Source organism: Xenopus tropicalis, chromosome 8 (assembly GCF_000004195.4).
Source record: "Xenopus tropicalis strain Nigerian chromosome 8, UCB_Xtro_10.0, whole genome shotgun sequence".
Taxonomy (NCBI): domain Eukaryota; kingdom Metazoa; phylum Chordata; class Amphibia; order Anura; family Pipidae; genus Xenopus; species Xenopus tropicalis.
In genome coordinates, this window is record NC_030684.2 from 105196828 (window position 1) to 105221466 (window position 24639).

The 24639-nt window shown below is 39.3% G+C and overlaps 1 protein-coding gene across 3 annotated transcripts in view; it reads right to left on the bottom strand.

Moving 5' to 3' along the window:
- Window positions 1–1875: 1875 nt before the first annotated feature.
- Window positions 1876–24639, bottom strand: part of tyro3 (TYRO3 protein tyrosine kinase) — a 106490-nt gene continuing 83726 nt past the window's right edge. For all 3 annotated transcript variants that reach the window (XM_012968690.3, NM_001079263.1, XM_031890596.1), the window contains 4 exon segments: window positions 16425–16534; window positions 8601–8760; window positions 6998–7134; window positions 1876–3932 (listed from right to left, as the gene is read on the bottom strand). In XM_012968690.3, the coding sequence (XP_012824144.1) occupies window positions 3524–3932; window positions 6998–7134; window positions 8601–8760; window positions 16425–16534 (816 nt within the window). In that variant the 3' untranslated portion in view covers window positions 1876–3523.

Genomic DNA, 24639 nt, shown 5'->3' on the forward strand with positions numbered 1-24639 from the left:
TGTGATTCAGAACTTGGATAAAATCTAGCAATGATGGATTCAGTGAACAAATGAGCATGCACAAATTGTCTTGATAGTTATCCTATGGACAGATTCCCCCACCTGAGCTGTAGATCTCTGCAGCTCCCCCAGAGTCACCATGGGCCTCTTGGCTGCATTTCTGATCAGCGCTCTCCTTGTTCGGCCTGTGAGTTTAGGTGGACGGCCTTGTCTTGGTAGGTTTACAGTTGTGCCATACTCCTTCCATTTCTGAATGATCACTTGAACAGTGCTCCGTGGGATGTTCAAGGCTTTGGAAATCTTTTTGTAGCCTAAGCCTGCTTTAAATTTCTAAATAACTGTATCCCTGACCTGTCTGGTGTGTTCTTTGGACTTCATGGTGTTGTTGCTCCCAATATTCTCTTAGACAACCACTGAGGCCGTCACAGAGCAGCTGTATTTGTACTGACATTAGATTACACACAGGGGCACTCTATTTAGTCATTAGCACTCATCAGGCAATGTCTATGGGCAACTGACTGCACTCAGACCAAAGGGGTCTGAATAATTACGCACACCCCACTTTGCAGTTATTTATTTGTAAAAAATGTTTGGAATCATGTATGATTTTCCTTCCACTTCACACGTGTATACCACTTTGTATTGGTCTTTCACGTGGAATTCCAATAAATTTGATTCATGTTTGTGGCTGTAATGTGACAAAATGTTCAAGGGGGCCGAATACTTTTGCAAGCCACTGTAATACCCGGGGTTCTCTGAGAGAGTGAAGCATGCGCCTGGTTATTTTGGCACATCTGCATTGTGTCTATTGATGTAGGCAGCAAAGGGACCCCTGGCACTACCACTTATCTTGGATATGGTGGTATCCCCATGGTTTCCTTATGTCAATAGGAAAAGCAGCTGAATGCAATTATATGAAAGTGTGAGGAGTGCATTTTATCGTAAGAACCTTTAAATTCACTTTTAGTATGACGACAGTGATATGTAACTTCATTTGTTATTTTTTGTTTGTTTGAAATATATAACTTTTATATTCTGTTTGTTCAGTGAGCCAGTGGTTTGAATAACGGACTGGAAAATGAGAGGGGCTGAACAGAAAGATAAGTAATAAACAGTAACAATACAGTAGTGGTAGCTTCACAAAGTAAGTGTGTTTTGGTTGCAGGGACCACTGACCACCTTCCAACAACCCTGGTAGAATTTTAAATTGCAAGCTTGAAAAACTATTAAATATAAAAAATAAACACAATTGAAAAGTTGCTAGCAATAGTCCTTTTTTTAACACATTGATGCCATCTTAAAGGTGAAAAACCCCTTTAAAGCATTAGCAATTCCAATATACAGAAAAGGGTGTTAGGGTATTTTTGAACTTAAAATGTATGTGGTTACCAATTTCAGTTAAATTAAGTGGGAAAATGTTCTCACCAGTAGCAAACAACTCATTCTTCTTCTATGAATGCAGGCGTAATGAATGTGCAAAATCAGAAAGAGACACACCCTAAAAACTTCCCCACAGCATCAGATTTGTTGGGGGTACTGAGAACTGTAGGGGGTATATTTATCAGGCTGTGAATAAAATGGAGTAAAACAATACCGGTGATGTTACCCCCCTTAAGTGTGCAACAGCTGGAGGTATCTCTGTCCTTTTCTAAATATTCAATTATAAACCTATGGCAAACCTATTGTGCTCTTGCTAACGAAGAATTCTGGGAGCTTTAGTTCAGCATAAGTTTGAAGGGAAATAAGTGATCTGTGCTATAAATGAACAATTAATTAATCTGTAATGTACTAATTATATGCAATGGCTTTACAAAGCAATGCTGGACTTAAGGAATAAGCTTATAAGGTGTAAAACGCACAGGTACACACTCATTATTTTTTTTTCAGTCCTTTTTATTGATAGAATTTGTTGTATCATACACATGCCATAGAGGTCCTTCTGCCAGCTAAAGGACTGAAAAAAATCACATTATCTAGCAAAATATTAAATTTGATAAGATCTGGAGCAACAATATAGAATTTATTTACTTAGATGGAAAAGGGGATCCAATAAAAAGTATATAGGACACATGCCACCCTGTTTCTACCAAGGTAAGAATTCATGTACAAAGTAATGCCGCTGCCAATTACGCAGGAAACACCAGTTAATATCAGTTTGTACAGTTCCCACGTTTTGACGGATGTCAAAGTCTTAAAAAAAGAGTCACGTATCCTGAAAATGCAGCAGAAGTTCCTCTGAACAAAGTATTTCAGATATTGCATTTAGATTAGTTGTTCATGGGCTCAACTTGAGAGCGTCGGATGCGCAATATAAGTCTTTTGTTCAACAGTGCGTTGCTTTCCAAGTGGCTGCGATCACGCTGTCGGCTGTGGTACCATTAAGTGGACCTCTACCACTGAGCTTTAGAGACTTAAATAATACCCAAGGAGATATAATGGAAGCTCGGATCTAAAGCTATCAATTCTTCAGACAAACCGTAGCATAAGGATTTGGATTTCTATTTCAATGCTCTACTGGCAAATAGATGTCCTGCACCTGAAGAATCAATGTATAGATTGTAACTGGAAATAAACTTACCAGTGATAATGATTAGAATATAAATTCTGAAACAGGTATAGGATCTATCATTTAGAAACCCATTATCCAGAATGGGAAATAGGGGAAATAGTCATTAATATGAATATGACTCCACACTGTAATGGATGCTTAATAATATTGTTTTATGATTTAATTTTTTTCTTATATAAATATGAAATTTCCAGTAGTGTTATTTCTTAATCTAACATTATTTTCCTACTGCAAACAACTAAGCCATGCTGTTAGTCAGCTGCAGGAATCGGCCTATTAGAGCAGGGGAAATCTGCCAGCATGAGCGAGCTGGTTGCAATTGGAAAATAATGTTTAGGCTAAGGAAGAAACTGTAAGAAAAAAATAATTCTGCTTTAAAAACACTGTTTTTGAAAAAGGTTTACTTAACAGGGCCACTTTAGGGTACCAGTGGGCCCTGGGCAAATGCCCCTTTTGCCCATTTATTAAAACATCTATAACAATTGAATTATTTGTTACAAAGCAACATTTTCCCTTTAACAAAGAAATCTTACTTTTTAGTTTGGTTAGCTTTTGTAATAAGGCAGTACCTTGTTTATTAAGCAAGCATGAATCAATGGTGATGGCAAAACAATCCCTTATCTGGGAAAGCCCCAGATCCACCGCTATCCGCATAACAGATCCAATACCCGTACAGAGATATTTATGTCTAGGCATCATTCTTTGCCTCTTTCAAAGGACTTGCTGATGAATTCAGAATGGGGGAGTACAATATGATACAAAAGAAAGTGGTTGATAATATTGCATATTATCCCTTTGTATACCATATTTGAAGATCTGGAGGGAATACAAAGCCAGCAAGCACAGATGTAAATTCTGAAACCAAATCCAAGCCTGCCCTCTACTTAGATTAGTAGCCCATAAAAGGTATCACAACCTAACTCAAAGGAAAATACTAATTATGAGAGGTGTCTGCTAAAGGGTAATGACAACTTGTTCTTCCTGCATTTCTTCTTCTTCCTCCTCCTCCTCCTCTTCGTGCAGAAGCCCACGTGCTTCCCCATTTTGGGCACTAGAAGACCACTCATTCCCTTCTCTAAGGCACCCTGGGTTCACAATATAGCGATAGTCGCTAGTGATTGCAGATGTGCCACATGTCTGTGAAGGGCCTGCACAATAATCCTCCTCTTTGCAAAATGCAGAGTGCAGTCCGGAAACAGCTGCAGCTGCGCCACAAGTCTCCCCAAGGTTCACATACAATTGGTCGTGACTGGCAGATAGGATTGACAGCCGCCCCCAAATTGCTTCTAACCGTCGCTTTAGGTCCACAAAGCTGGGTCTTCTTTTGGGCTCAGTGATCCAGCACTGGCACATCATCTCATATCTGAAAAAATGGAGTAGAAAATGAGTTACAGGTTGGCAACATTAGTATGTCACAACAGTACAGTGTTTAAATTCCCATTTATATAAGTTTCCCTTTTAATCCAAATATGTATTTCACAGAAATTACTGTATTGCTCTCACACTTCTCCTGTAGCAGTGTACTTCCTAAAATAAATATTTCCAGAGTGTTACTCATTATGGCTTGCTTTCTCCTGCCTACTCACCAATTCTTCATTTCTGTTATTCTTTTGAAAATGTCAGGGCACCTACGTACATCCGAGAGACCGCCTCCATCCTCCTCATTAGCACAACCATTTATATAAAATCACAGTGAAGATGAGACTTCTGGATCTTTTATACAAGACCATGACATGCCAGGACCCTCCAAGTGTCAGAGTGAGGCAAAGTTTCAGCACTAAGGCTGCTCTGTACAGGTAGCCTGAGCCTCCTGCTAGTCCATATGAGGACAAATCTACTTATTAGGTAAAAATCAAACTTCCCTAATTAAACACAACACATCAGTCCAGCTGCTGACTTGTCAAGTAACAGCATACCCAGAAAGTCCATCTGGCAGGCCTGTCTGACCCTGCTTAAACAGACATAAGTTATCCACTAATTCTGGACTGACAGACATCCACAAAAAACAAGGAAATTAGTATTATGGACTAATGAGCATATTTTAAGAGAACGCTATAAGTGGCTGCCAACTTGCAAAGGAAGCAACTGCTATGGAACCACTAGGTGTCACTGTAGCCCAACAGGTCTTAAAATCTTACAAACCAAGTATGAAGCCTTTCTTTTTTTAAAAAGCCGCAACACATTTGTGGTCACTGATGGCAAAATGTAATAAGGCCCATCATCTCTCAGTCTGAGCTTGTAGCCACTTGCTGGAAAGTTCTTGTTGTGCTACAGTTCTGGCATCTATACACTGTATAGAAAGTAGGTCTGCAACTTTCATCTTATTCATACAGTGAAATTCAAGCTCATATTTAAAAGCCATGAAATAGAATTGTGAAACATTTTTACATGTATCAGCAGTGTTGCTTTTTGGCCTGTGGCACTCCATGCATTACACTGCTAATTTCATGATTATGAATATTAGTGCTATTTTGCTGTGCTGGGTGGCTGGCCTCAAGAGGGTTAATTATCTCATGCAGGAAGCTTCTCAGATATTTCTCTGCACAGTTATCTCATTAATCATTAGATGTTGGTATTTAAACAGAATAATGTAGAGAAATGTCCAGTAACAGTTTGTGCATCAGATACTTAACCCTCCGGCAGCCACCCAGTACTGCAACACAGCGCCGCTGTTCAAAATCATGATATTAACAGTGTTAAACTGCTAATATTTTGAAACTAAAGAACATAAGACCATTAAAGGGCAGTTCAACTTCAAGTAAACTTTTAGTATGTTATAGAAGGCCTTTCCTTAGGAACTAAACCTCACAGCCAAAAAATTATTAAATCACTTTTCTGTTTTTTATTATTCCCTTATCTTTGTATTCAGGCCCTCTCCTTTTCATATTCAAGCCCCCCCATTTAAACCACTGTCTCGTTGCTACGGTAATTTGGCAACCGGATAGCTGCTGAAATTCCTAACCGGAGCACTGCTGAAAAAAATGCTAAATAATTTAAAAGCACAAAAATAAAAACTGCAGACCAATTGGTACCTCAGAATCTCAATGACGACATCAAACTAAAAGTAAATTTAATGGCAAACTACCCCTTTAATGTAAATTGCAAAAGTACCAGCTGAGCAATGCTACATATTATTTCATTTACAATATACAGCTACAAGTAAATGGAAAGGAGTCACTTGATACCACTACATTGCATTTTGTGTCATTATATGGCAGCTTCATGTCATAGGAAAGAAATACAGCAGACAAATTCTGAAGAAGGCTAGGAGCTGGATGGGTAGAGATTACTAACTAAAATAACTAAACAGCCCACTGGGATGAGAAGATGATGCTCGTCCTATCAATAGTGGGCTGATCCCATTATCAGCTCCAGAGGACAAAGGCCTTCAGTTCTGGTTTATAATTGCAAAGATAGTTCCTAGCAAACCAGAGAGGCCCTTTGTTCATGCTCAATGTCAATCACATCTTGGCTGAACTCCCGGTGCTTAGTTCATTTTGGGCAGAAAGCTAGATGTAATTATGACATAAACGTAACATGTAACAACAAAATCTACCCCGCATTTCTTCTCATGGGTTTCAGATAATAAAACAATAGACACATTGGTAAATATATGGAACTATCATACTTTTTATTACATTTGAACTTACTGGGCTTTGCATTGGTTTACCTAATAGGATGCTCTGGAAACACTAAAGGGTTACATTTTAAGGACGGCTGTTTTTAAACCCTTACTGAGCATTTAGCTGTATTTAAATATTTACAAACAGTGGCAATACTACACTAACCCATGGCAGCCAATCACATATTTGATTCCATTATTTTAACTAGTCAAAGCTAACTGCTAATTAGGCGAGATGAGTAAGTGCACTGCAGCTAATGTGGCCCCATGTTAGTTAATGAAGGTGGTTATTCCCTTAGCTCAGATATTAAAGGTTTATACCATCATGTTTAACTGTACTCTCAACTAAATTTCCAGTTTGGCGTGAATGTAAATCAGATATTACAACACTGCATCAGGTTCCCAGGATAATTGTTCTAAAATGGCTTAGCTGAGGTGTGGCATTTGTTACACTAGTAAATTGCTGAGCAAATCACTGGTTAGAACTTGCTTTATACATCTCCCAAGCTTACTGTCAGTATTCTCATCCTTTTCTAGGTGGCACCAGAGCTCCTCATAATGTTTGGAGACCACATATTCTTAACAAGCAGTTTCCTGGCACATTGGCAAATTCTGAATAAGTTGATGTTTTAATGAGCAGTAGAATCTGCACAGGAGATGGAGCACAGACTCTAATTAGGTGCTATTTTTGATCAGCTCTGCCTTTGGACTTTGCATCCATCAGCAGCACAACACAAAGAAAGAAAGATGCTTGCACAGCTAGGGCAGCCTGTATGCTCTGCGACGCAGGTGGGCACATTACTTACAGCTCGTCCAGGCAGTCCGGCGGCTGCTTCAGTCTGTTCCCTGCAGTGAGGTAGCTGTAGATTTCAGAATTTTCCACACCAGCATAGGGTGTCTGTCCCCGAGTCACTATCTCCCAGAGTGTCACACCAAATGCCCACTAGGAGAATGAAATATGAAAAGAACTGAGTGATAAAGTTTCTTTTTAATTTGATAGTATTAAAAACTATATTAGCATTGGGGATAATAGCCTCTGTGAAAGGGCTGTGGGATAGCAGGTATAGTAGGCAGAGATGGTGCCTATAGTAGCAGAGGGGGGATAATAGCCTCTGGGAAGGGACTGTGGCTGTAGGATAGCAGGTATAGTAGGCAGAGATGGTGCCTATAGTAGCAGTGGGGGGATAATAGCCTCTGGGAAGGGACTGTGGCTGTGGGATAGCAGGTATAGTAGGCAGAGATGGTGCCTATAGTAGCAGTGGGGGCATAATAGCCTCTGGGAAGGGACTGTGGCTGTGGGATAGCAGGTATAGTAGGCAGAGATGGTGCCTATAGTAGCAGTGGGATAATAGCCTCTGGGAAGGGACTGTGGCTGTGGGATAGCAGGTATAGTAGGGGGAGATGGTGCCTATAGTAGCAGTGGGGGCATAATAACCTCTGGGAAGGGACTGTGGCTGTGGGATAGCAGGTATAGTAGGGAGAGACGGTGCCTATAGTAGCAGTGGGATAATAGCCTCTGGGAAGGGACTGTGGCTGTGGGATAGCAGGTATAGTAGGGGGAGATGGTGCCTATAGTAGCAGTGGGGGCATAATAGCCTCTGGGAAGGGACTGGGGCTGTGGGATAGCAGGTATAGTAGGGAGAGATGGTGCCTAAAGTAGCAGTGGGATAATAGCCTCTGGGAAGGGACTGTGGCTGTGGCATAGCAGGTATAGTAAGGGGAGATGGTGCCTATAGTAGCATTGGGATAATAGCCTCTGGGAATGAACTGTGGCTGTGGCATAGCAAGTATAGTAGGGAGAGATGGTGCCTATAGTAGCAGTGGGGATAATAGCCTCAGGGAAGGGACTCTGGCTGTGGGATAGCAGGTATAGTAGTGAGAGATTGTGCCTATAGTAGTAGTGGAGGGAATAATAGCCTCTGGGAAGGGACTGTGGCTGTGGAATAGCAGGTATAGTAGGGAGAGATGGTGCCTCTAGTATCAGTGGGGGGATAATAGCCTCTGGGAAGGGACTGTGGCTGTGGGATAGCAGGTATATTAGGGAGAGATGGTGCCTATAGCAGCAGTGGGTATAAATAGTCTTAACCCCTTTGGGACTAGATAGGGCCTGGAATTGGACTGTGATACAGCTTATATAAATCATAAGCAACTGACTAAACATAAATCAAGGAAGTTGCTGTGGATGTAAATTTGTTTTGCAGAAATGATTTAATGTTGTGCAACCCAATGACTCATGCTGTATATCCCTGAACATAATAATGTCATCAATGCTGTATTGGACAGAAAAGCATTTCATGTCACCCAATAGGTATCAGACCTCTTCCCTTAGCATAAGCTTATATAACTGTGCATCGATACCACATGTGTGAGCTTGAACTAATTACATTTTATACTCCCAAGTATACTTACCACATCACTGTGCACAGTGTAAACATTGTCCGCAAGGCTCTCCAACGCCAACCACTTTACAGGAAGTTTGGAAGCACAGCCTTGGCGGTAGTAGTCGCCACTATAGATTTTTTTGGAGAGACCAAAGTCAGCCACACACACAGTCATGTCTTCATTCAACCTTTGAAAGAAAAATAAAATACAAATTCTACATAAATAGTCAGATACACAGATTATAAATATATAAATTATATATATATAGGATTTGATTTGTTCCTGTATAAAATCCTGTTAAAAATAAAATCCTATGTATGTATATCTTTATTTATAAAGCGCTACTTATGTACGCAGCGCTGTACAGTAGAATACATTAATACAAACAGGGGGTTATTAAGATAATAATAGATAAATACAAAGTACAACAACAAAATACAGATAAATACAAGATAAATACAGTTGCAATAAGTTAAGAGTCAAAGACACAAGAGGATGGAGGTCCCTGCCCGTAGAGCTTACAATCTATATGTTAGTAAAAACGTATGCATTTAATCTCCATTGCTAAATTTAAAAAATGTAAAAAAAACTTTAAAAAAATGCATGTATTTATTCCTTTACGTCTGTAAAGATATAAATCGCTGGTGAGAGAACATACGCGTTGCTTCAGCTTTGCAAAGTACCTAAAGTTAACTTTCGAGGAAACTCCAGAAAGAAGCCATGTCCCATATGTTTCCGCACCTGTGTTTTGTATTTTAGCCCATGGGAGGGAAGCAAGGGTTTTGTAGCTTGCAGCAGCCAAGATTTATTCAAGGCGACAAAACGTCCTGTGTGTCATGGCCCCTAAAGTTGTTAGCAAATGTAACTGCAATTCAAAGCAGTATCTATTTTTTCTGTTCTGCACTGCTGATTCTGACCCTTGAAACAACAAGCAGACAAATACTACTTCCAGTAGCAATTACATTTCCTCCTAGCACAACAACTGCTAGGAAAGTTGCTTAGAATGAAAGTTTCTTTCAAAATGCAAATAAAAAAATAGTGCGTGTGTGAAGATTGGCTTTAATAAAAAAATAGGCAGATAAATGGTCTGTGCAACCAGTTAACTATGCCATCAACTGCACAACTAACAAAACACCGATGCTGAACAACTGGTGTCTTTTACACCAGACAGTCCTTCAGTACCTGGTAGGTTCAATTACATGGGAGTTTTTGTACGATGGTGTCGGATCGACAAATCGCATCTTACAAGTTGGAAGTAGTTGCATGGGTTAAATTATAACTAAACTGATACAATAATCTGACGTGTAAACTACATAAAAGACTTGCCATCCAACACGACATGCCTGTGGGAAGGGAACACTGCATGCTGCGTCTGCATCTGAGATAAAATCTGATGGTGACTGACAGACTTTTTTCTCTCATTGAAATACACAGTTGGATGTAGATGCATGAACAAAACACACCATTTGACTTTATCTGAGCCGACTTTACATTACCGCTATGAGGATCAGATTGTGTGGGGTCCTACTAAATCTTGTGCTGTTAGGGCTCTGGCACACGGGGAAATTAGTCGCCCGCGACAAAACTCCATGTTCGCGGGCGACTAATCTCCCCGAGTTGCCATGACCCGCCATCCCACCGGTGAACATGTAAGTCGCCGGCGGGATGGCACACGCGACGGCGCGATTTCCCGAAATCGTCGAAAAAGACTCGCGAGGCTTTTTCGGCGATTTGCGCAAAATCGCGCCGCCGCGTGTGCCATCCCACCGGCGACTTACATGTTCGCCGGTGGGATGGCGGGTCATGGCAACTCGGGGGGATTAGTCGTCCGTGACAAGGGAGATTTGTCGCGGCCGACTAATCTCCCCGTGTGCCAGAGCCCTTATGTGACAAGGTTTTGTGGGTCACATACTTTTTATTATTAGTGTTTTTATACAGCCCCCCTACTGTTTATAGTTGTCTCTCATTAAAACCACTGGATGGTTGGTAGGGCAAACTAGACCATCTGCTGAAATTCCAAACTCGATAAATACATTTTAAAAATGATACTGTCTCATAGTATCACTTTCTACATCAAACCAAAAGTTAAATTAAAGGTAAACTTCCACTTTAACCAATGATTAACAAATTAAAAAAAGAAACATTTTTATCAACCGAAAATGATTGATTAATAAGCTAGTGCTTTTGTTATGATATCTCTGGGGCATCAAATTTACAGCCCCTCAGCTGTTTTCATATGCAACCCCCATTTTCTTCACTCATGTTAAGGTGCGATTTGGTATTTTAGGGAAAAATATACAAGGATATTTGCATAAAAAAGAAACAATGTAGAAAGATTGAGGTTCCTTAAGCAAGATACCAACAGGGCCACTTTCATCTACCATCTGCCTATATTTCTTTTCTGAGAGCACTAATGGGGCCCGTTATTTCCCTCTCTGCCATGAAGCAACATAATCCACTCATGAAGACGAAAACATTCCTCAGCTTCAGTCCAGGTGGAATTATCAGTACTACACTGGATCATGCGAAACTTGCACTGAATCATGGGAAAGAGTCCCATCTATTAAACTGCCATCATTTGTGACACATTCCCCTCATAAAGTTTATTCACATTTATGACAGAAAATAGATATTTGATGCTTTTATTCCCTTTTGATAAGATTAAAAACAAAAAAAACAAGCCATCTGCTTAATTGGCCTCAGTCTCATGCAGATTAGGAGCTGTAAATTCAATTAAGTAGAGAAATTATGCTCTCACAAGCTGGTGGCATGGCGCATTGCTGAGGGGCTCTTAAATTAAATCCTGTTATCATCTTTCTGTATGGCCTTCAGTCACACATTGCTCGAGTGCTTGCATTCCAGAACAGCCAAATCAGTAATTTATTGCTACATTCAGCAGAGTTATGAATTATTTAGCAGTTGTAACTCTGTTTACAATGGATTCACTGTTAGATGCTTAAGCAGTAAGATGGGGAGATTCCACTCCAATCCACTCAGTAGGCCCAGGGGCCAAATCAGGGAGTCATGTTTAATACAGGCTGGTTACCTGGCTCCTCATATAATTTACCTTAGCATGTGTGACAGGCACCTTAGGTTGTAAGCTCCACTGGGGCAGGGACTAATGAAAAAAAAAAAGTATAATCTTTGTATAGTGGTATGAATTATATTGCCACTATATATAAAAAGAATAATTTGGCAACTTTAAGTGATTTAGTGGAAAATGCGCATCCTTTAGAGATATAATTTTCGGCCCTCAAGCCAGATTGCTAAACACAGATGCATCAGACAAGGTCTCCACACGTACAAGTAGAGGTCCGCAAACCAAATGGATTGGTCAGGATATCCTAGTGACATTGAGCAACTCTCATCCAGCACTGATTTACATGCAGTACGATGCATCATGGTGGTCAATTCAGTGTAATGTGACCAAAGCAACAGACCTAATATGCGTTTGTATTTTTTATCTTATTGACAAAGAAAAGCTTAAGGTGGCCATACACGTGCAGAGTCCTTTAGACCAATTTGGCAGCTTATCTGAGCAGGTGTTTATTAGGCAGGTTTGATTTTCCTGTCGGACCTTGGTGACCTTGCCAAATGTGCGGATTTCAACATGTATGGCCTCCTTTACAAATTAAAGTGTAGTGTTACAAAAATTCTAAACATTCCAGTTATATCTCTCACATTCCAGACCAAAACTCAGATGTGCATCCACAGGATGATTTAGAGGTATATTTATCATGCTGTGTAAAAAGTGGAGTGAAGCATTACTGGTGATGTTTCCCAGGGCAACCAATCAGCAATTAGATTTTAGCAGTTAGAAAACCAAAGCATCACATCTGATTGGCTGCTATGAGCAACATCACCGGTAATATTTCACTACGCTTTTTATACAGCATGATAATTATACCAATTAGTGTTGCAGGACAATGAGTGTTCTTTCTGCTCTGGCACAAAGTTTACACATTTTTTCTCCCTATCATTCTGTCTCTGCTGTCATTTGAATTTCATGATCCTCAATTGGAAAACAAAAGGTAATGATTACAATGTTGTAAAGTACAGAATAGTTATGGTATGAAATATGAGTAAGTGCCCTTCTTAGGCACAAAACGCTTTGGGCCTTATATGTCCTAATAAAAGTTAAATTTTATCTTTTACTTTGCTGCTGGTGCGATTTTTGACCTTTATATTTTGACTTTTGGGCTTTTTTTCTCGCTTGAATTGTTATTTACATGAAATTTCAAATATCAAATGTCAAAAACAGAATAAGCACTTTGGCAACCGTGTGTTTACTAAAATCCTTTCCCCCCAGCCTCCCCAGTTGATTTCCCCAGTTTTTACTGCATGTGCGTGAGCATTCAGTAATAACAGCAGACTTTGGGGTGTGTTTATTAACATTGGAAACAAACATCACGAATGATGTTGCCCATAGCACCCAATCAGCAATTAGATTTGAACAGTCACCTACAAGTTAAAAAACAAAAAGATCTGATTGGTTGCTATGGCTACAGCGCCAGTTATGTTTGTCTTTAAAATACACCCCTTTGTGTGCATGCAAAATGATTTCACCGGGATCCCCTGTAAACCACGTGCTACAAGTTCTCTTGAATATCTCATTGCTCAAAGTAGACTTCTTTGTACCAGCCTGGTGGCAACCCTTATGGGGATAACTGGTCAACTGTAACTTGTAAGTAATCAAAACAATACAGTTTTGATTGCCTTGAACAACTAGTCGATACAGCGTAATAATGGCGGCTCAACATTGAAAAAAAACCTCAATTTACAATAAATAAGGTAAAACAATTCAAAGATTCAAAAAGGGGGAAAATGAGATAACGGTAATAAGAAGGTGTATATGAAGGCACAGTACTGCTGTACTGATAGTCACATACTGTAGTCACAAGCAGCTTAAGGTATTGCAACCTGATCTATCATAGTTCTTAACCGATATGAGGCAGATTTATTAATTTCATTATCTTTTGCCCTATTTCCATGTGGCATAATGTCCAGATGTAGGCAAACTCACCAGAAACTGCCAGCAGTGCAGCAGAGGTAATAGGGAGTAACTTAGGATATACAGGGCACAGCAGCCCTTAACCTTCTTACAAACTTGGTATAAAAACAGATATTAGTTTTATACATGAGAATGCAATTAAAGTAGGTAACTTCAGCAAGAAAGTAATAACGAATGCCAAATCTAAGCAGAACTCTAGACTGACACACCTTTTCTAGAGGATGTGAAGTAATAGCCAATATGTTGCATGCAAATCCAGCAGTTGCAGAACAGCTCAGTTGCAGGGGGATGCTGGGAGATTAGTTCCGCAACAGCTGCAGTGCCACATGTTTGGTGTCACCGTTAACGGTGGGAGTTCTAATTTGTAACAGCTGGAAGGTTGTGAGATTGTCTTCCCTTGACTTTAGCAAAACAGACTCAGAACAAACTACAGGGTTATGAACATACCAACATGAATGATAAAGGCGAGAGATCCATTATATACAATTCTTGTGACCTGGGGATATCAGGATAAGTGATATTTTTGTAACTGGCAGCACCATTAATTATGCATACTAAAATACATTTAAACATTAACAAACCCAATAGGATTGTTTTGCCACTTGCATTTTTTTTTTTTTTTTTGCTAGAGTAGTAAAATGTACCATCTCATTATTAAAGAGACAGGGAAATCATAACAATAAGAAGAAATGTTTGCCTAAATAGGCCTCTATAAAAGATAGAACTCCCTATTTCAGAGCTTTTTGATAACTGGTTTCCAAACAATATATTAAAATCCCGTCCCAACCTTTTAAACAGGATCTGAACACAAAAACACTTGTATACAGAGACATTCTATCCCATTCTCATTGTTTATTATGTAGATATTGCCAAAGGCATTATCATGTGTTACAGTAAGTTAAAGTGGATGTAACTTGCTGTCGTGTTATCAGATTAGAGCCCTATGACAAGAACATGAGGCTTGATACAAGGAGCTCACATCACATTTCAGCTGCTATCAACATTTGACAGTCTGTATCCTTGTTACTACTACAATTTACAAGTATATACAAGGGCAATTATCTTTTAAATTGATCTTCTACGTAAAAACAGTTTTGTGAAGGGTAAAGAACATGCAGGAGGGAAGAAGGTAAATGTAGAATGAGATGAAGATAAGTATCCAAGATAATACCAAACACTGCAAGGGAAGATTACATCCAATACAACTTTTAGAAGCCAAATTACCAAAGACTGTAAAGTGAAAAGTGGAATTTTTATACCTAAAAACTGCATGCCCTTTTTACCCTGTTGGCCCATTTACTCTTTTGTTTTGTGCTCCTTTGTTTACTTAAGAACCTGAAAAATCTGTTCATCTGCTTGAACCTGCCATTAAACATTGTATCTAATGAGAAGGTAGATGACAAACTAATATTATAATCAGCTATTGTGGAACTTTAACTCTGCCCAGTCAAGAGGTTAATTTTTTGTTGCTTTTATGAATGTTTTCCACCCTCCCCCTACTTCCCATTGAAGTTCTGCAGAGCTATCCTATGTGTAGGTTCATGTTATTAATTGGATCCCTCTATACAATTGTCTGCGTCCTAGTGCACTTTTCCCACTCAAGGTTTGGAGAAATGAGGGGTTAAAGACATGCTGGAGTTTGGATTGTCAATTTTCTTTCTGCAATGCGCTGAACATTTGTTGTTCTAGTCATCATGATGGCATTCACTCCTGTGCCAGCTTGTCTCAGACAATAGATTTTGAGCTTTTCATATGCCATTTGTGCTTTGTATTCTATCATCATTATGATCTTTCATTACAGGTTTCCCTGGACACAGATTAAGAATGGTGGCAGGGATATCTGCTTGCTCTGATAGGAACAGACATGAAGGTCACAGCATGGGAATCTGGAAGTATCTTGGCATCAGCTCTTTATAGAATTGGGCAACTGAGTGAGGACCATATTTTGCAGGCAATAAAATCCAGGCAAGTTCATACCCATATGGTGTTTTATGATACCACATTGTAGGAAATCTGGCCCTTTAGGCCACTAAGCTGCAGGCAAGCTAGTCAGAATTTTATAAGGTCGGAACACTGATTAATGGGGCCTCAGAATTCCATATGCTGACACTTTACATAATACATTAGTTTGCAGTACCACTATGATAATTACCATGGGTCTGATACCTCTAGGCAGTCTAAGTTCATGCAAAATATCTTGTTGGTCTTAAATTAATGAAATGTCAAAAGGAAAACTATACCCCCAAACAATGTAGGTCTCTATAAACATTTATTGTATAAAACAGCTCATTTTAAACCCTGCTTTATTTAAATAAAGAATTTTCATAAAAATATCATTTTTAGCAGTATATGCCATTGGGTAATACTAAATTACAATTGTAAGTATTAAAGGGGTTGTTTCCATTTGAATTAACTTTTAGATAGTAGTTTGAGAGACTGGTATATGAATAGGAGAGGGACTGAATAGAAAAAAAAGTTGTAAAATGTAACAATAAAACTGTAGCGTCACGGAGCCATAGTTTTGCTGCCAGGGTCAGTTATTATAAGCTGGGCAATGTGTAATATCAACGCTTCACTTATAAATGAATGTTTGCCTTGCGGCTCAGCATGGACAGACCGGGGAAGCTTTGCAGTAAGAAAATATTTTATTTCTTTTCATTTTTTAGATGCTACTTTCCATGCAGAATTAAAAAAATAGACATGAAGCTTCATAAGCATGAGAAAGTGTGATGTCGTAGAAAATCAGCACTAGTAATAGGAAAAGTTGTATTATGGTCTATTATACAGCAGATAAAAGTACTCATTTTATATGTTACTTACTCATTTTATATGTTACTTACATGCAGTTACGGGTGGCAAGGTCCCTGTGGATGAAGTTTTTAGAGCTAAGGTATTCCATCCCACTGCAGATGTCAATCATGAACCTGACTAAGGTTTGTATAGGCAGCGCCTGTGGGTGCAATACAAAGCAGAGAGTCAGTAAAGGAAATATATATAAAAAAAAACGATGGCACAGATGATAAAATATACATGAATTTTGCATCCTAATGCCCATTTCTACACCCTTAAATATATAAGCCAATGGCATACTAGGAATGATTGCTCAGCAGAAGCTGGAACTAAAGAAGCATCTGAAACGTAACATGATTTTCATTAACTAAAAGGGTAAGTGACATTTAAAGCAACAGTTCAGTTTAACAGCTTAGATAGCTGTAAAGGGGGAATTAGTGTTCTGGCTATTATGTTAGACATCTGCTCACTCCAGCCTTTATAAATTACATTTTTGCCTAACTAAAGGTGGTCATACATGGTAAAATCCACTCGTTTGGCGAGGCCACCAAACGAGTGGATCTTCTCCCAGTATGCTCACCTAAGGTGGGCGATATCAGACTAATTAAATTGGCAGGTATAGGCGCTGTCAGACTGATGGTGGCATCAACATTCCGATGCGGTCCCCGAGCCAAAGATAAAATCAAACCTGCCTGTCATGCCAGGCCATATTGCCCGGGCATTGTAACAAGGTAAAATGGCAGCATTTGCGTTGTGTCCACCAGACACCCCTAATTAACCCAATACACACTATCAACATCTGGTTTCGGGCTCCCGCAGAGACCCTTAATTAAATATGCAACCCATGACTGCAGGAAGGTGTCAACTTCATCAGACAATGCGGGACCAGCCCGTTGGGGCAGGAAGCTGGGGTCTTTGATCTGTTGATCAAAGAGAGGCAAAGTGTGGGCCTAGGAACAGCAGGGGGGGACAGCATACAGAAAATATGGATTATAGAAATGGATCCATATCTCCGCTGCTTTAAGGTCCACATCCTCATAAATCACATAGGATTTATGAGGAGGCCCCAAGCTTCCCAATGATACCAAACAGGGGTGGCCTATACCCGCCAGTTAGGAGAAATGGGTTCTGGGGGACTGGGACATGAGACACCCCCCATGTTTGGTATCATTTTGATCGCCCCCATATAGGTTAAAACAATTCCCTACTTTCATAATAATATTGAGTACAGGCAAGTACCAATATTATATGAAAAGAAACTTGCTCTATAAGTATAGCTCTCTACAGGGGAGGGGTCATGTGACCAGTTCCTGGGCACTCCCTCCTCATGCATACGGTAATGAGGGAGGGGCCCAGCGGGGAATAAAAGCACGCATGCCCAGGTATTCTTTAGCTCATTCTGGAGGCCGCAACTTATGTTGGGGGATGGGCTCAGGACTTTCAACCTCTTGCCTCAGAGGGCACCAGATATTCGGTAACGTACTAGGGTTGTCTCTGTGTTTTTATCCCCGTTTATTTTATTGACTGTTTTGCATGTATGTTTCTCTTTTGCAACATCTTTTTAAAACTGCACTGTTTACCCTGGTAATATTAAATATAAAATTTAATAAGTTTAGTCCTTTGGCTCTATATCAATTCCCACGTACCTCGTTTGACTGCTCAGGCCTAGGTGTATTAACTGTTTGGTGTGTGTATGTGTATTTGGTAGAGGGCAGATTCTGTGTAGATGCTAATTAACTAGTGGGCTGCTAGCAGGGGGGTAGGTTTGACTGTAATTTTAACCCTGTGGCTGCTAGTGTGCTGATAAATTAGTGAGAACTAACCCTAACTGCAGTAAGAAAGTTTGTGTATGAAATATTTGGGTAATTGGGTTTCTATCGCCTGTTAATGATAGATGGTGGCAGCGAATAGTTGAATTTGGGGCGGTGGTTTGTTTGGGGGTGCTTGATGTTAGTCTAACCTGTGTGAAAGGTGACTGAGTGTAACCCCTTGTACCCCGTCCCGGTGTCAGGCGCGTCTGTGAGTGGCGTTTTCCTCACACTGCCCAATCAAGATCTGCCCAATTTTAGGCCAGATCTCCGTCAGGAAAGACTTTCGGGGGTGCCCATACATAGGCAGATAAGCTGCTGAATCAGACCCGAATCGTTAGCTAAAATCTGCCAATGTATGGCCAACTTAACCATATTGAAAACTTCTTTTTTTATTTTGTACAGTCTATCTATTGTACCCAGTTTGATTTTTACACTGAACTATTCCTTTAAAGGAGAAGGAAACACAGGATTTCTTGTCTCCTTTTTTGTAAACATGTTCTTCAGTATCTGACCTCTCTCAGACAAATCCTTCATTCAGGGGGCCAGGGTGTGCGCAGCTCTCTCCTCTCTCCCTTCTCCTGCTCCCCCCTCCCATAAGAATTCATAAAACTCACCCCCTCCCTTAGGAATGTGTAATCTGAGCTACCAACGGCTAGAGCTACAGCAGAAAGCTATGAAGACTGAGCTAAAATGGCAGCTGCTATCTTAAACAAACGGAGGGAGCTTGTAGGGCTGTTTACTCAGGTATGGTAAAGTTTTCTGCAGAATAAAGTGTTCTAGGTGGCAAATCTATTGGCATTAAAATGCCAAAATTATTTTCCTTCTCTTTTAAGGTAATATTTAATATATTGTAGAATGTCCTATTTTTGGCAACATTTTAATCAGCCTTTTTTTAACCATTTGCACTCCTCTTGAAATTTAATATGGTATTTGGTAGATGGGGTCACCAAACCTGGCAACCAAAAAAACTGTTCTCTGCAAAGACACAAATCTATGGTTATTGTTACTTTTTATTACTTATCTTATAGCAATAAAAAAAGCTAGCCCGTTTTTGTGGCTAATATCTCTAATGTGATCCCCAGTGCTGGGCCAGGTCATGAATGTGCCGAAAGCAGAGCATGCTCATCTGAACCACCCCCGTGTGCAGACAGAAGAGGTACGTGCCTGGTGCCCCCACCACCGTTGTGCCCTAGGCTCTTTTGCCTACCCCTAGTTTGAAGCCTTGGTGATCCAATCTGAGTGTAAATTTTAAAAATGCTTGTGTGCATACCACTTGGATGTCCCAATTATTGTGTATGTTAAGGGAATGTAGCAACGAAGTAAGCCAGAACCTTTCCATCATATATTTATTTATTTCAACAAATGACACCAACATGCAAAAATGCAATAAACAAAATCATTAATTATCAGGAGCATCAGGAAGGGATTCCCAAACACTTACACAAAGGGTAAGTGAATGTGTATGGCATATGAAGCCCAGAACGTCACAAGTGTTTTTCTGATGCTCTAAATAATGTAATGCATTTTCAAGTAACCCATAGCAACTAGTTAGCAGTTAGCTTTGTTTAGACAGTTCCGGAAGAGAAATTAAAGAAATATATGTGATTGGTTTTCTATGGGTTACTGCCCAGGAGCAATTTTTTTCTTACTACATAATTCAGTAAATAAGCACACTACCACAAGGGGCAGGGATCCACTGGAGTATATGGAACACATTTAGTTTTCTACTAGTGTAGTAACTTTCACTTATAAAAATATGCAGTTAAATAAGGCTCTCTGTATTAAATAAACCATAATCATAATAGGGAATAAATATTTAATAGAACATAAATATAAAGTAAATCTTAAAATATATGATTCTGAAAGGGTATTGTTTTCTCTTGAACATAATGAAATAAAGGCAAGTGACCTCATTCTCATCAGAAGCCAATTGCAAGGACAAATCAGCTTTATAGCATAACCTTAGAACCGCTCCCTGCAATTTTCTCTTACGCAAACAGGTAACAGGCTAGGCTTTGCCACTTTATTGCTTTTAAGTCTTAATTTCACAAAAGGTACTAACAACACATATAATCTCATATTTGTTTATAGGAAGATTAGCAAATCTTACAGGTAGAATAGGATTACTGATTTCATAAGGGATCAGGACCACGGAGGCCTCCCACAGGCAGGAATTTTGTTCATACCAAGAATCTGGACTGTGACCCCAGCAGCAAAGGGAGATAAAAATGTTGCAGATCTCTGGTGTATAAAGTGACAACATTTGCTTTTAAAATGTATCATGATTTATCAGTTAGCAAACACGATTTGTACCATGCCCACTGCCAGGGCAGGAAGACTTGCTGATAACTGTCAAAGAGCATAGTTTAAGAAGGAGAAAATGTTCAGTCATTCTCCTTTATTATGAAATTCTGTTCAGAACATAAGAGTTTGGTATGCAGAATTCTAAGGCAGAATAGAAATGTGCAGTAAGAGTTCTGGCAAGGACACACTGAATCATTTAGGGGCTTGCTTCTCAAAGGAATGTCAAACAAACCATTACTGTAGCATTTTGAATGGGTTTAACTTTTATTAGAAAAGCAGGCGAGCAAAAATTTCCATGTCTGACTGTTCCAGGGTATCAGTTATTAATGAAGGTGCATAAAGAGTATGTAAAACATTGTTTTATATTTTTGCAAGTGCCATTCTGTACACCCCTTATTTTTCATGGCATTTTGCATCAATTCTTCAGCTTGGCCCCCCATGAAGCTTGTCAAGATTTATGCCAGAGGCACAGAAGAATAAACATGGGAAACTGACCTAATTTCATTTCTTCTGAGTTCAGTGTCTATTGTCTTAGCCTACTGAACCATTCCCTCTCATTACTTAGATGATATATAATTGGTGCTATTATGCATTCAGATCATACTCATTTATCCATGTAATATAAAAATTCATTTAATCAATGAGAAGAACTTTAGAGCACTTAACAGTGAAAACTGAAAAAAAGAATTCAAATAACCACATTGACTTTATAGGTAGCTTGCATATTTTAGGCAGTTAATGTTGATATCTAATCTCTTTAACACCTACATGCAACACTAACATGGAGTTTTTCTCAGGACTAAAATGGCTACCTAAAGGGGATCTAAAAATCAAAAAAGAAATGAATGTACACTTATTTACAGTGTCGGATTTCTACTGGGGGCGCCCCTAAGTTTGTGCCGCCCTAGGCCCGGGCCTTTGTGGCCTCGCCACAAATCTGGGCCTGCTTACTGCTAATATCTCAGAAACTTCTTAATACAGAAAATGAATGTAAATTGCAAAAGTGCTCGGAGAAGTACCCTAAACTTCTCCGAGCACTTTTGCAATTTACATTCATTTTCTGTATTAAGAAGTTTCTGAGATATTAGCAGTTTAGTTCCTCTAGGCAGGCTTCAGCACAACTTTCTTTAAAGGCCAAGAGCAACACTAACTATTTATACATTTTTTATAAACTACTTGGATAGTGTAAACCCTAAGATTGCTGACTCTTAGTCAAGCCCAAAGCTTGGCATTAAAACTCCAAATATTCCAGAAAATACTTAAAGGAGACATATTGGACATATGGATAAACCCTAATTTTGTAGGCAGTTATGAATAATATATGGTACTGGTTTCCCATTGGTCTAAAATTTAATACACGCTGTAAAAATGGCCCCTTTATTGGACCTCCCTATAGATCCTATAAGTTTTCTGTCTGTGCTTGAAATGAAGGGTGGGCATGTCCTAACAGTCCCTGCCAGAAGCACAGTAGGAGGGGGAGAGCCAATCACATCCTTGCACTCACACAAGCAAAGACAGGCTTCAGTTTCCTAACAGGTCAGGCTAGCTGCTGATTGGTTCCTATCCTACACTGCAGTGTACTGAGGGCCGGCAGCTCCCCTGCACATCAAGAGAATTCAGCCAGCAGGAAGTGGAACAGATGGGCGGGACTAGTGGGGTTTTGGTGGAATTTCTCAATAAATCAGTCAAAAACACAACTTTTTTAAGCACAATCCTTCTATATTTAGAGTATTTCACTGGTACATAAATAATTTTTATATGATATGTCTCCTTTAATATATAAAATTAAAGTAAAACTTTTACCCCAGAATAAATCCTAACAACATTTTAGTGGCATATTAATGACTCTTACCGAGCCAGTATATATCAGTAAATATTGCCCTTTTACCTCTTTGGCCTTGGGCCTTGTGAAGGGCTGTATGCTCCCTCGGAGATCACCTGGCCGGAGGTGTGGGAGTAAAAGGCTAAACTTTGTTCATTAATTGGCCTAACATGTATGTGTGCCTTTGGTTTGTTTGTGTGCACTGTGAATCCTATGATCCCAGGGGGGGCCCTTAGTACTTAAAACAGCAATTTTCTATTTACGAGTACCCAATCGCACATACTACTAAATAAGTATATTTTTATGAAAATGGTTTATTTAGATGAAGCAGGGTTCTACATATATGCTGCTTTATGCAATATATTTTTATAGAGACCAGCATTAGGGATTTAGTTTTCCTTTAATGTAAGTTCAACTCAAAAGTACTCTGAGTAAGTTTACATCAATTCATTTTTATTTTTAGATCCCCATTCAAAAAATCTTCTTGCCTAACTATACTCAGTACAGGGGAATATGCATGTGACATCAAAATGTTGACTGAAATAAAATGTGGGAAACGTTCATTATACATGCTTTTTTGTTGCATAGCCAATTGCAAACTGCAGAAACCTGGATGCATCTGTGGGTAGCACAGCAGAAAAAACATAACAAAAGCTAATTTGATCCTGATAAAAGTGACCCCAGTGTATATGAAATATAAAATTAGTGATTACACACAGTTGAAATTAGTGTGTATTAATTTTGCATGCCTCTATAGGAGGGCCACAGTGGCACCACAGTGGTGAAAGTGATAAGTAACTGCATGGGTCACTAAAAAGTATTTAAAGAAAAAAATTCCGCCCATTTTTTTTTACGTGAGTTTCCTCAGTTGGGCGTATGTGAAAAGGGTGCATAAACACTATCTGAACTTACATACACGAATCTACAAACTGAAAGGAAACCATGATATTCTACCTATGCCATCAAGGAATATCACCAAAATCATCCAACTCAGACCTCTCCCGTTCCATTATGGAGTAATGGACTTTTGGAAATGAAGCCCCACTGCTATCCAGAGAAGGTGGTTGCATTACGCTGTGAGTCTAAGGAATTTGGGAAATGGGTTATGGCTTTATCCATTTATTTATCTAAATAAATCTCATTGCCTCAATAATTCTTCCTCCTTTTTGTAATCAGAATATTGGACACCTATAGAAATAATCTGTGGGGCCTCACCCCTACAGGTCGTAACTGACCGATCAGTAATAGAGAAACAAAAGAAGAAAGTTGAAACAGCTTCTTATGCAATTACAAATAAAAGTTACACGTAAAAGAGAACAGAGCATAGCATATGTTTATCAGCTGATGGAAACATTGAGGCATTAGGATCACAATTATATCACATTGGACCCTGCAAATAAATGGGCTCTTGTTGAACAAAATAAAGAGAGAGAGATTATGTTGTTTTTGTTATGAAATGATCATGCAACAGTTAATAAATATTTCAATTAAATAACAGTGTACACAAAATGGCGCCTGCCTGCTTACTGTGACTGTAAATTCCAAGACTGAAGGGAAAAGAAATGTAAATCATTTGTATAGTGTAAGTAAAGTTTATTTTGCTTAACTAACATGATAGAAAAGGATTTGGAATTATTTCTTAGGGTGACAGGTCCCCTTTAAAGCTATTTGTCAAGCTGTTGGGGGGCATCAACAAAATCCTCTGTTAATACAGTGACATATTCTCTTGTTAAGCCGTGGGTCATATAATTGTCTCCTACACTGAAACTGGTTTCCAAAAAAATTTAGGAAACCCTGATGACCTACCATCACCAGTACATAAAAATGTGTATACATTTAATCATTACCTTTCTATAATACACCTTTCTATATAAAAAGGATAATAATGTTATTTTTATCCAATTAAGGTCTACAAAAATAATCATTTTACCTGCTTCCTCCAATGGAGTTTCCTTTTTGACATTATGTTGTGTAATGTCCTGCTGGCCGATTCTACATATGTCTATAAGAGTGGGATAATTTGGAAGGATTAAACTTGATGGGCTATTGTCATAAACTAAGTTAGGATGGCTATACACATAAAGATCCACTTGTTTGGTGAGGTCACCAAAGAGGTAGATCTTTCCACAATATGCCCACATTGTTGGCCAATATCAGGCTTATCTGGTTAGGCCAAACAGTCAGATGACAATGATATGAATGCAGGATATCAGGTTGAGAACCTCCAATCAGGTTGAGAACATGCCAATTTTTAGGCAGATATCAGTAGGGCAGGCTCAGATAGCGGGCCCCATACGGGAGACAGTAAGCTGCTGACTCTGACCAGAA